This window comes from Salvelinus sp. IW2-2015, linkage group LG33 (assembly GCF_002910315.2).
Source record: "Salvelinus sp. IW2-2015 linkage group LG33, ASM291031v2, whole genome shotgun sequence".
In the NCBI taxonomy this organism is placed as follows: Eukaryota; Metazoa; Chordata; class Actinopteri; order Salmoniformes; family Salmonidae; genus Salvelinus; species Salvelinus sp. IW2-2015.
In genome coordinates, this window is record NC_036872.1 from 37,832,041 (window position 1) to 37,845,395 (window position 13,355).

The 13,355-nt window shown below is 44.5% G+C and overlaps 1 protein-coding gene across 1 annotated transcript in view; it reads left to right on the forward strand.

The window, feature by feature from the left end:
- The first annotated feature begins 1,654 nt into the window (after positions 1-1,654).
- The window catches only part of LOC111957596 (ankyrin repeat domain-containing protein 12-like), a 24,823-nt gene continuing 13,122 nt past the window's right edge, over positions 1,655-13,355 (forward strand). Inside the window, exons 1-7 of the mRNA XM_070436914.1 lie at positions 1,655-1,807; positions 2,266-2,345; positions 2,454-2,530; positions 6,126-6,148; positions 6,304-6,368; positions 8,520-8,647; positions 9,362-9,500. Coding sequence (XP_070293015.1) covers positions 1,713-1,807; positions 2,266-2,345; positions 2,454-2,530; positions 6,126-6,148; positions 6,304-6,368; positions 8,520-8,647; positions 9,362-9,500 — 607 coding nt within the window. The 5' untranslated portion in view covers positions 1,655-1,712. The remainder of the gene's footprint in view (positions 1,808-2,265; positions 2,346-2,453; positions 2,531-6,125; positions 6,149-6,303; positions 6,369-8,519; positions 8,648-9,361; positions 9,501-13,355) is intronic.

Consider the following 13,355-nt stretch of genomic DNA (forward strand, 5'->3'; position numbering starts at 1 on the left):
GCTCGCTTGAGAGACAGCTTTCGGGCTGAGACAATGGAGAGCGGGCTTCCTACTGTATGAGCGTGGAGAGATGGCATGGGAATGCGTCATCCGATTCATTAGCCAATCGCATCGGAGATTTTCTACATGAGCGCTTTGGGCACGCCTCGTTTCCAAGGCGACGGTCCTTAGGGGCGTGTCCAGAGGGGGGACGCGTGATCTCACCACTGGCGCTCGGGCCAATTTCTGCGAGGACTAGGAAACAGGCAGTGGCTACAGGCGGTGCGATTCAGCATCATTGGACGTTCCCTTTCAATTGGTGTGGCATTTTGATTTCAAACGTGATGCAAAGAAAGAGCACACGTTTTTCGTTTAAAGTTAATCATTAAAAGTAGTCGATTTTTTTATTACTTTGAAGAATTGTTTTATTTGAAAATGTCAAGGTCAAAACAGTGTAAAAAGCCTTGACCTGCTGTAGCCTAGTGCTTGGTCCTTCTTTATTCCGATCTAAAATATATAATATATATGTTTTATTGTCATATAAATCGGATAGGTGCAGTGAAATGTGTTGTTTTACATGGTCAGCCATAGTAGTAAGGTGCCCCTGGAGCAAATTAGGGATAAGTGCCTTGCTCAAGGACACATCGACAGACTTTTATCTAAGTCGCTTCACAATGTCTATGGGTGGATTATTGAATGACCCTGGCATATAGGCCATAATGATTAAGGATTCCAAACCTCTCAGACTTAAATGTTTAGCMCTACAATAGATGATGTATTAGTAATGAATGGTTAAAAAGCCTATAGCCTATGTATTTCAGTGCTATCTTCGCGGAATTTAAACMTTTCCGACCCGATCATGGACCTAGTCGGATACATCATTTGTTAATTTATTTCTGCAAATATAAACCTATATTTTTTTCGTTCATTTGCATTAGGTAAATTATGTCCGATTCATTGGCTACTATACCTGCATTGTAACATTTTATTTAAACAAMATAAATATTTTCCAGTGTTTTGCCTTATTTTATTAATTTCAGTTGAGTTTTCATACGAGTTTATAAATACATTGGTGGTATTGTCACTCATACTCTGTTGCTAAGGAGTTATGTATTAGATTAGAACATTTCATAATAAAGCAGCTGTCAAAAAACTTGGTCCRGGAGAGCAGGTGACAGACATTATATAATATGGGCTGATGGTTTATTACACACACGCACCTCTGGTTCAACTGATATTTATTTAACTCTTCCTAGCCTGASGTAGGAAGGTGTAGGCTGCTATGCTGGCCTGGAACAAAGACTTTCACCTCTCTTAATAAACCGGAATGGTTTTGGTAAACACTGCTTTTAAGATAAAATATTTTTGGTGAACACTAGTTTGGAGTGGAGGCTGAGTGAGTGCCACTGCCAAGTCAGGCTCAATCTCAGAGTTTTTAAAATGTAGGCCTAATATTATATTTGGCGCAATCTTTTCCCTGCCATGGGAATACAAGGGATACTGTTGTAGCCTACTCAGTCTGCTACGCCCTCTTGTGGCAGAAAAAAAAGTCTTTCCACTTTTCTTCAACTTGGCAAGGAACGCCCACCAGGAACGCCCTARAGACAGTCTGCAGTCACACATTTTCTCTTTCGCGCGCTAATCTCATCAATTACTAATGCAAACTAGTAACGTCGACGTGGSTGGCTAGCTAGATGTAAATATTGACAATTTGGAAATTTACCACACATGTTATGGAGACAAGTTGTTTCTCTGATATCGACAATGAGTCGGCGTCAATTGTAGATGATTCTGAAGGAGAAGAAGAAAAAAATCTTTACCTGGACAGGTTTGGACACTTTTAGCTAGGTAGCTAAATTAGCTACCGACACTTTTAGCTAGCTAACGTTGTTAGTTGGATAACTTCTAGCAAACCCCAGTTCTCGCTACTTACCACAGCCACAAAGTCAAAATTGGCAACATAAAAATAAATKAACATAAAATAGTTTTTTTTTKTTGCATGTTAGCAGTATGGTTAGGGTTAGGTTTGAAGTAACATTTTAAGGAAATAAATAGACGCGATTTATCCATAAATATTCTTTTGTGGCTGTGTTAACTAGTGACGACCCAGTTCTCCAGCCAAATTCACATTTTTCGTGGATGAAATAGCTGGCTAAAGTATTTTTATGAAATGTTTTCTCTTGTGCCAAAGTGAAAAGCTGTTACTACGTTACTATGGCTGGTGAGCAGCTAGCCACTATTTAGCTAGCTAACATTAATTACTTTATTCCTGTTGTTTTTTTACAGATTGATGCTTGCAGATTTTCTAGACTCGCCATACTCACATAATTTTTCCACACCACACACCATCAATGGCTGTATAGACGGTAGGTTGGCCCTTCCATCAAGGCCTCAGACTGCCATATCTTTGACATAGCTCACCGTTTCTGTTGTAATATAATCGTTTCTGATGTGATACCATGTCTGTCCGCTAGGGTTTTCTCCTCAGATAGCGATGTTGACTTGTAGACGTTTGGATGGCTTGGACCAAGTGCGTCTCACACCTGAAAAGGTAGCGTGTGCATCAGTAGCTCTCAAAACCMCTTTTTACTCCTTAGGTTGGGTTTTCAGAGGAGACATTCGGAGACATGAACTACAATTCCGATGCTGTGTTTTTAACGTTTAGAAACGTCAATCATCACTTTCAAACAGGTTTTTGAAACATATGGTGATATGCCCCTCTTTCATATCAGCGATAAATAATCTTTAAAATAAAAAATATACACTTACTGTAGCAATTTTTTACAGTACCACAAGCTGTGTGTTTTTCCTCCAGTTGACGAACTAGACTTCCTCCCCAGTTAGCTTATTACACAGGTACGGAGTACACTAGATAGCTAATTAGCACAGATGTCTGTCTGCCGTAAAGAATCGATATAACATGGAGAGAACCCTAACCCTGTATAAAAATGTGTAGTAATTTGAACCTTTTGTTTAAATTTTTATTTATTTTATTTATCGCTGATATTAAAAGATACATTCATTATGTTTCCCCCCAAAAAAACGTATCGCAAGTGATGCGTTTTAACGTTCAGAACGAGCGTCTGGGTTCTTAACAAAACTCCTCTGACCAGAAGATACCATTCGTCAATAGGCACTAAAGCAGTTAGTGTCTGTAACCACGTTTCCAGCCACAGTTTTTATGTGAGTAAAGTCATACCTTAGTTAAAAAATAAACTTCACAGATATGATGGAAACAGGAAGTTAAATTTTTTTWTTTTATAAATGGCAACAGATAATTTGTTAGTTTGACATTGGAACTTTTTGCGTCAACAAATTTTTTAAAGTGGGAATTGGAAGTAAAAACGCCTTTATGCGCAAATATTGATATAAGAACYATTATATCGAAGTAAACTTTGAGGGGATGAACKCYGCCCACTCCCCCGGCCGGTCCTGGCAATAAGACCGCAGAAACCTACCCACATCCTGGTTTACTCTCTCCACCTGCCCGTTACTTTCAGGTTGAAAGCCCGAGTTAAGGCTGACCGAGACCCCCAGACGTTCCATGAACGCCCTCCAGACCCTTSACGTGAACTGGGGACCTCGATCAGACACTATATCCTCAGRCACCCCGTAGCGCCRGAAGACGTTTGTAAACAGGGCCTCCGCAGTCTGTAGGKCCGTAGGGAGATCGGGCAAAGGAAGGASACTGCAGGACTTGGAGAACTGATCCACAACGACCAGGATCGTGGTGTTACCCTGTGAGGGAGGAAGATCCGTGAGGAAATCCACCGACAGGTGCGACCACGGCCGTTGTGGAACGGGTAAGGGCTGTAACTTCCCTCTGGGCAAGTGCCAAGGGKCCTTGCACTGGGCGCACACCGAACAGGAGGAAACATAAACCCTCACGTCCTTGGCCAAGGTGGACCACCAGTACTTCCCAMTAAGAAAACGCACCGTCTGACCGATGCCAGGATGACCAGAGGAGGGTGATGTGTGGGCCCAATAGATCAAACGGTCGCGGACAGCAGACGGAACGTACAGACGCCCAGCTGGACACTGGGGAGGAGTGGGCTCTGTACGTAACGCCCGCTCGATGTCCGTGTCCAGCTCCCACACCACCGGTACCACCAGGCAAGAGGCTGSAAGTATGGGAGTGTGATCCATGGACCGCTCCTCTGTGTCATACATCCGGGACAGTGCGTCTGCCTTAGTGTTCTGGGAGCCTGGTCTGTAGGACAGGGTGAAAAAACAAAATGAGTAAAGAACATGGCCCACCTTGCCTGGCGAGGTTTGAGTCTCCTCGCCGCTCTGATGTACTCCAGATTGCGGTGGTCAGTCCAGATGAGAAAAGGGTGTTTAGCCCCCTCAAGCCAATGTCTCCACGCCTTCAAAGCCTTGACAACAGCCAACAGCTCCCGGTCCCCCACATCATAGTTTCGCTCTGCCGGGCTGAGTTTCTTCKAAAAGAAAACACAGGGGCGGAGCTTTGGTGGCGTACCCGAGCGCTGAGAGAGCACGGCTCCTATCCCAGCCTCGGACACGTCCACCTCCACTATGAACGCCAAAGAGGGATCCGGATGAGCCAGCACGGGAGTCGAGGTAAACAGAGCCTTCAAGTGACCAAAAGTTGCACCGGTCCCCCCTTCAGCAGTGAGGTAATAGGAGCTGCTACCTGACCAAAGCCCCRGATAAACCTCCGGTAGTASTTGGCAAACCCTAGAAACCGCTGCACTTCCTTTACCGTGGTGGGAGTCGGCCAATTACGCACRGCTGARATGCGGTCACTCTCCATCTCCACCCCTGAAGCGGAAATGCGGTACCCTAGGAAGGAGACGGACTGTTGGAAGAACAGACATTTCTCAGCCTTGACGTAYAGGTCATGCTCCAACAGTCGACCAAGCACCCTGCGCACCAGGGACACATGCTCGGCGCGTGTAGCGGAGTATATCAGAATGTCGTCGATATACACCACTACACCCTGCCCGTGCAGGTCCCGGAAAATCTCATCTACAAATGCCTGGAAGACTGATGGAGCATTCATCAACCCGTACGGCATGACGAGGTACTCATAGTGCCCAGAGGTGGTACTAAATGCCGTCTTCCACTCGTCCCCCTCCCGGATACGCACCAGGTTGTAAGCGCTCCTGAGATCCAATTTTGTGAAGAAGCATTGACTCTATCGCACTGGCTATGAGAGGCAGCGGGTAGCTGTACCTCACGGTGATTTGGTTGATACCTCGATAGTCAATGCACGGGCGCAGACCTCCATCCTTCTTCTTCACAAAAAAGAAACTCGAAGAGGCAGGTGAAGTGGAGGGCCGAATGTACCCCTGCCCCAGGGATTCGGAGACATGTGTTTCCATAGCCGCTGTCTCCTCCTGTGACGGGATACACGTGACTCCTGGGAAGTGCTGCGTCTACCAGGAGATTTATCGCACAATCCCCCCCATCGATGGGGTGGTAATTGAGTCGCCTTCTTCTTACAGAAGGCGAGAGCCAAATTGTCATATTCAGAGGGGATGCGCACGGTGGAGACCTGGTYTSGACTTTCCACCGTAGTAGCACCGACGGAAACCCCTAAACACCTCCCTGAGCACTTTCGTGACCACCCCTTGAGAGCCCTCTGTTGCCATGAAATAGTGGGGTCATGACAGGCCAACCAGGGTACGCCCAGCACCACGGGAAACGCAGGAGAATCAATAAGGAAAAAACAAATTCTCTCCTTGTGACCCTCCTGCGTAACCATGCCCAGTGGAGCGGCGGCCTCCCTAATCAGCCCTGATCCTAATGGTCGACTATCTAGGGCGTGCACAGGGAAAGGCATATCCACAGGAACAATGGGGATCCCTAAACTAAGGGCAAATGCTCTGTCAATAAAATTCCCAGCTGTGTCTGAATGCTGTGAATGCGGGGAAAACTCAGGAAAATTTATAAACAAAAACATGTGAGCAACAGGTGATGGAAATATCTCTGGGGGGGAAATTTGCATATTGCATATTAATTTATGTAGATTCTAGAATATTCTCATGAAAGTCTGTCACCAATTGGATGGGAACCTAGGAAGMGATTGGGCTAGTGCAGCAATAGTGGTTGTCACAAAATAAAGTCCTAGCCTACGTGTTTTTTTGATTCGAATGTGTTTTGAAAATGTTTTCCTTCTGCAGATCCAATCCCCATATTTGTCAAGGTGTGTATAATCCATTTAGCTATATCATATTAAGTTTTAGTTATCGGTGYGTGTTTATGGTTAACTGTGTAACGTTAGACTTATTTAATGAGGAAATACCATTCTACTTACTTCCCTGTTGATTACTTACTAATTTCCTCACTTTTCAATGCTAGGAGTTCTGGGATTCCAGATGACGAGAAGGGAATGGACAGTATTATCGCTCAAGGACATGATGGAGGTGTGTGTGTGTGTGTGAGTGAGAGAGAGAGTGTGAGTGTTCAAGGCTGCAGTGCTAGCTGGCATTTGCACAGATTACACTCTGAATGTGTGCCTGCCCTATCTAGTCCTACTGAAGATTTCATTTATGGGAGTTTATCRCCAGTTGTAGAATGAAGCAACTGCTTTTGGATTCACTTACAGTATCAATCAATCAAATGTATTTATAAAGCCCTTCTTACATCAGCTGATGTCACAAAGTTTGGATACACTCAAGGGTTTTTCTTTATTTTTACTATTTTCTACATTGTAGAATAATAGTGAAAACATCAAAACTATGAAATAACACATATGGAATCCTGTAGTAACCAGAAAAGTGTTAAACAAATCAAAATATATGTTCTATTTAAGATTCTTCAAAGTAGCCACCTTTTGCCTTGATGACAGCTTTGCACACTCTGAAGAACCCTGGAATGAGTAGGTGTGTCCAAAACGTTTGACTGGTACTGTAACCCAATGGGGGCGTCCCAAATTGTACCTTATTCCCTATGTAGTACACTCACTTTAACAAAGGGCCCCATAGTGCTCAGTGTGCACTATATAGGAAATAGGAATCCTTTTGGGATGAAAGCCAATGCAGCGTGTCATGTAGAAGCTCCTGTACACATGCAAGCCAAGGAACAATATAGCTTGTATAACTATTGTCACTCCTAATGTCTCTAGGATATTGTCTTGCTCAGTATTTATTTGGGATTATCTTTCTCTGATAGCATAACGGGTAAATAATATAATTTTTCTTTACCATCATTGCTTGTCTGACACTTTCCAGAGACTCAATCAAAATGGTGTATTTGCTTCCACCTGGTGGTGCTATTTGGTAAATCAGTATGTGCAAACTACACTGAACAAAAATATAAACACTACAAAGTGTTGGTACTATGCTTCATAAGATTAAATAAAAGATTCCTGAAATGTTCTATACGTACAAAAATGTTATTTTTCTCAAATATTGTTCACACTTTTTTTTTTTTACGTCCCTCTTTGTGAGCATTTATCATTTGCCAAAATAATCCATCCACCTGACAGATGTGGCATATCAAGACGCTGATTAAACAGCATGATCATTACACAGGTGCACCTTGTGCTGGGGACAATAAAAGGCCATTCCAAAATGTGCAGTTTTGTCACGGAACACAATGCCACAGATGTCTCAAGTTGTGAGGGAATGTGCAATTGGCATGCTGACTGCAGGAATGTCCACTAGAGCTGTTGCCAGAGAATTGAATGTTAATTTCTCTACCGTAAGTGGCCTCCAACGTTGTTTTAGAGAATTTGGCTGTGCGTCCAACCAGCCTCACAACCGCAGACCACGTGTATGCCATCGTGTGGGAGAGCGGTTTGCTGATGTCAACGTTGTGAACACAGTGCCCCATAGTGGCGGTGGAGTTATGGTATGGGCAGGCATAAGCTACGGACAACGAACACAATTGCATTTTATATAAGGCAATTTGAATGCAGAGAGATACCGTGACGAGATCCTGAGGCCTATTGTCGTGCCATTCATCCGCCGCCAACACCTCATGTGTCAGCATGATAATGCACGGCCCCATGTCGCAAGGATCTGGCTTGCATACTCACTAGACATGTCAACCATTGTGCATGTTTGGAATGCTCTAGATCAACCGGTACGACAGCGTGTTCCAGTTTTCGACAATATCCAGCAACTTCACACAACTATTATAGAGGAGTGGGACAATATTCTACAGGCCACAATCAACAGCCTGATCAACTCTATGCGAAGGAGATGTGTCACGCTGCATGAGGCAAATGGTGGTCACACTAGATACTAACTGGTTTTCTGATCCACGCCCCTTACCTTTTTTAAGGTATCTGTCCAACAGATGCATATCTGTATTCCCAGTCATGTGAAATCCATAGGACCTAATTAATTTATTTCAATTGACTGATTTTCTAATTTGAACTGTAACTTGTTGGGTTTTGCGTTTTTATATTTTTGTTCAGTATATAATGACAGAAAAATTATCAAAGTCTACTATCATTTATTTCTGCCAGTATGCTATTTCTCCTCTGTATGATACATCACAGATTAATACTATAAGGCTAACAACACCTATTTACCTGCATATGTTGTTTTTTCATTGATGCTTTACAGAAGACAGTGAGGGGATGATAGAAGAGGATCCCTCTGAGGGGTTAGTGTCAGAGAGTCCCTCACAGCACGTTGGGAGTGGTACCTCTACCAGACGTTCGAAGAGAGCAGCGACGGTAGCTAARACACAGGTAGATAACAGTAGTTAAGACCCCTTCACACAGGGAGGGTACACAGCGGACCCTTGGACATAATCCCMAAAATGTTCCCCGGGGTGGCGGGGGTTGTGACTTCTCACAGAAGGAGATAGGTGCAGAGCCCAAGAGACAGACCAGGCTGACTGACAGTCAGACACAGGGTAGTAGACAGACCAGACCAATGGAAGAAATCAGACCAACCAGGCAGAACAGAGGGACCAGACAGAATGACAACCAGGCACAGGAGAACAAACAGGTAAAGGGAGTGAACATCCTGAACACTTTCCTTTTGCGTAAAAACAGTGCGAGGGTAGATGGAGTGCCAGGCTGTTTGTGATGTCATGTCAAAGAGTGACAGGGAGATGGCGTKACAGCACAAACAGACTGGCACTCTGTCTAGTGAAAGGGTGCTTGAAGTCAACAGTAAACAAAGACTTAAATTGCAATTACATTAAGTGATTGCTGGTCCCCTGTTTTCAGGCCAGACAGAGCAGGGGCAACGACAGACAGAATCAGGAGACCAGTATACACTTAAAGGGAACACCATAGAGATCCTATTCAAKTAGGATTGAATTCTGTGGGAAACATGCTCAACTTTCTCCACTTCCATAAAAACAGTGAAAGGGGGCTTGAAGTCAACATTGAACAAACAAAGATTTCAATAGCCATTACATCAAATGATTGCTGGTCCACGTTTTTCATTGTTAGGAGAACAGACAGACCAGGCAGACTGACAGCCAGAAGCAGGAGACCGGCGAACCAGCCAGACAGACCAGGCAGACTGACAGCCAGAAGCAGGAAAATGGAGGTAATAGTTCCACCAGCAACAAGCCAGGGACACTGAGAGGTAGGCATAGGATAATATTCACCATTTGAATGTTGTATTGAGACAATTCAAACAAGGCAACAGTAAACATGCCTTCCCACACGAATGATGCAGCACCCCCCTTGGGCAAAATCAGTGTAATTTTGTTAATGCCGGATCTCTATGGCAAGACGCATCATTCACTCAAGTGTCCTGAAAATCAGGCCAGTGGTGTCTGAAATATCGCGTGGGTTAGCTAGACTCCTATCCCTGAGCATGTGTGCCAAATTTCATCACTCTGAGTCTTAACAGGTCAAGAGATATAAACATCTGCCTGTTAAGGCGCCACCGTGTGATTGATATGAATGTTCTTGCATATTTTGAGTCTTGACAGTGTTTGTAACGTGTACCATATTTTGTTACAATACGAATATCCTTGACTGAATGATATGCATTTATGTGCCAGACCCCGCCCACATGATTGTTTATTGGCAAATAGGCTCCGTTTTGTTTTAGGTACTTGTCTGGAAAATATTGCGTTGAGAGACCTTTCTCCATTGATGTCACATATCAAGTTTTGTGCAGATCGGTCATTCGGTGCCAGAATCAATCAATCAAATGTCTTTATAAAGCCCTTTTTACATCAGCAGTTGTCACAAAGTGCTTATACAGAAACCCAGCCTAAAACCCCAAACAGCAAGCAATGCAGRTGTAAAAGCACGGTGGCTAGGATAAACTCCCTAGAAAGGCAGGAACCTAGGAAGAAATCTAGAAAGGAACCAGGCTCTGAGGGGTGGCCAGTCCCCTTCTGGCTGTGCCAAGTGGAGATTATACGAGTACATTGCCATTAAGGCCAGATCGTTCTTCAAGATGTTCAAATGTTCATAGATGACCAGCAGGGTCAAATAATAATCACAGTGGTTGTAGAGGGTGCAACAGGTCAGTACCTCAGGAGTAAATGTCAGTTGGCTTTTCATAGCCCGAGCATTCAGAGGTCGAGACAGCAGGTGCGGTAGAGAGAGGAAGAGAGAGGATCGAAACAGGAGGTCCGGTACAAGGTAGCACGTCCGGTGAACAGGTCATGGCAGAACATTAGTAACTGGATCAGCAGCACGACCAGGTGGACTGGGGACGGGGACAGCCAGGACTCATCAGGCCAGGTAGTCCTGAGGCATGTTCTTGGGCCTCAGGTCCTCCGGGAGGGAGGGGGAGGGAGAGAGAGGGAGCGACCAAATTTATCCCGGACAGGGCCAACCAGGCAGCATATAACCCCACTCKGAGACTGGGCCAAGTATAGCCCATGAAGATCTCCCCCATTGCACAAGCCTGGGTGGGCGCAAAACCGGACAGGAAGATCATGTCAGTCACTCAACCTACTCATGTCGAGTTTAGCGAAAAAAGCCTGATATGACGTGATGCACCCCTCATAGGGACGGCATGGGAGCGCGATGGGGTCAGAGGTAGAGAATCCCAGTGGAGAGAGGGAAGCCAGCCAGGCAGAGACTGTAAGGATGGTTCGTCACTCCAGTGCCTTGCCGTTCACCTTTGCACCACTGGGCCAGACTACACTCAATCATAGGACCTACTGAAGATATGAGTCTTCAGTAAAGACTTAAAGGTTGAGACCGAGTCTGTGCCTCTCACATGGATTGGCAGACCATTCCATAAAAATGTAGCTCTATAGGAGAAAGCCCTGCCTCCAGCTGTTTACTTAGAAATTCTAAAAACAATAAAGAGGCCTGCGTCTTGTGACCGTAGCGTACGTGTAGGTAAGTACGGCAGGACCAAATCGGAGAGATGGGTAGGAGCAAGCCCATGTAATGCTTTCTAGGTTAGCAGTAAAACCCTGAGCTGACGAGGTAAAAATGTGTCGTTCTGCCCCWKAACAAGGCAGTTAACCCACTGTTCCTAGGCTGTCATTGAAAATAACAATTTGTTCTTAACTGACTTGCCTAGTTAAATAAAAAATWAAAAAATCTGTGTCCTTTTGTGTGATCTCTATGGCAAGACGCATCATTTACTCAAGTTTTGTCATAATCTGGCTAGTGCTGTCTGAGATTGTGCATGTGACTAAAGTATGAACGGATAGAGACATATTGTATGAAGAGGATGTAATATGCATGAATGGGACAACAGGATGTATGAATAAGGTGCTGGGTGAAGTTCTTGAGATGAACACTAGGTGGAGTCAGTATAGCAGCAATCAATCCACTTGTTTTCTGGGCCTGACCAGATATACAGTAAGCCTGTCTTCTGGGCCTAACCATATTTACAGTAAGCCTGTCTTCTGGGCCTAACCAGATATACAGTAAGCCTGTCTTCTGGGCCTAACCAGATATACAGTAAGCCTGTCTTCTGGGCCTAACCAGATATACAGTAAGCCTGTCTTCTGGGCCTAACCAGATATACAGTAATGCTTTATTGGACTCTTCTGTGATTACCATGGTTCCCTATTGGCGCCCTGCCAGGTCAAGGGCCCATAAGGCTCTGGTCAAAAGTAGTGCACCGTCTGGGAGACACAACAGGGTTCCCAAATGTCAAAGAATTTCTGGAATGTCATGAAATTTTAAGATGTTAATTCCCAACTGGGATGTAATAAATTAATTTCTGCAATTTTGTGGAAAAAAAGTGGGGAAATTATTTTCCGGGGGCGGTGGACAAGACACCACACAATGGCACATGACACACAGAACACCATGCATTTGATTTGCATAGTAACTTATTTTACAGCCATCGACTATTTGACAGCTCTCGGAGCCATTCTACAGCATCAACCAGCAAACATAATGCCTGGTATTGTTACTCTACATCTAGTATAATTTGTTCAGGTTTACGAAGCTGTGAAATGTAGACAGGCACGTCCCAAATGGCACCCTATTCCCTATATAGTACTCAACTTAACCTTTGACCTGGACGGCCCATAGGAGGCCKGAGGCATAATGAGGGAAAGTGTATGTTGAGGGCAATGTGTGCCACCATTGACTCCAGTGTATGATAAAACATTCCTTGCCGTGTGTGCATCTGCATCCTACAGCAGTAACATAMAATGACCAGTGTTTTCCAGCCCCTAGGCCTGTGTGTTACAAAGACACAGGCATGAACACAAGCCTCCCACTCCCCGACAGCTCCCCAGTCCAGCTTCCTACTTCAGTTCCCATGTTTTAGTACATGCTGTACTGGACCTTATTGAAAAGGTTCTGATTGTGTGGATGGCTGAGCATGGCTGTAAGCAGGGCTATAAAACTGAGATACAGATAGCAGTGTATACATACATTTACATGCACATTTAATGTATATGTAGCAGTGTTTCCCCTATCTTTGGATAGGCAGGGCGGGCCCCTGCTCCCTTTGATCTTTGTCCCCAATCTAAAATAGTTGGTTTCAATTTAAATGTTTTGGTTAAAGAGGCCTTGGATGTTGATTTGGGGGACTTGGCTGTCTGAGTAGCCTCCACAGTAGGGCCCACCTTGATTATGTCAATAGCTGAGTCTACCTATACTTTAAGGGTTAGGGTTAGCTGAGTGTACCTATACTTTAAGGGTTAGAGTTAGGGTTAGCTGAGTGTACCTATACTGTAAGGGGTAGAGTTAGGGTTAGCTGAGTGTACCTATACTGTAAGGGTTAGGGTTAGCTGAGTGTACCTATACTGTAAGGGTTAGAGTTAGGGTTAGCTGAGTGTACCTATACTGTAAGGGTTAGAGTTAGGGTTAGCTGAGTGTACCTATACTGTAAGGGTTAGTTAGCTGAGTCTACCTATACTGTAAGGGTTAGAGTTAGGGTTAGCTGAGTCTACCTATACTGTAAGGGTTAGAGTTAGGGTTAGCTGAGTGTACCTATACTGTAAGGGTTAGTTAGCTGAGTCTACCTATACTTTAAGGTTTAGAGTTAGGGTTAGCT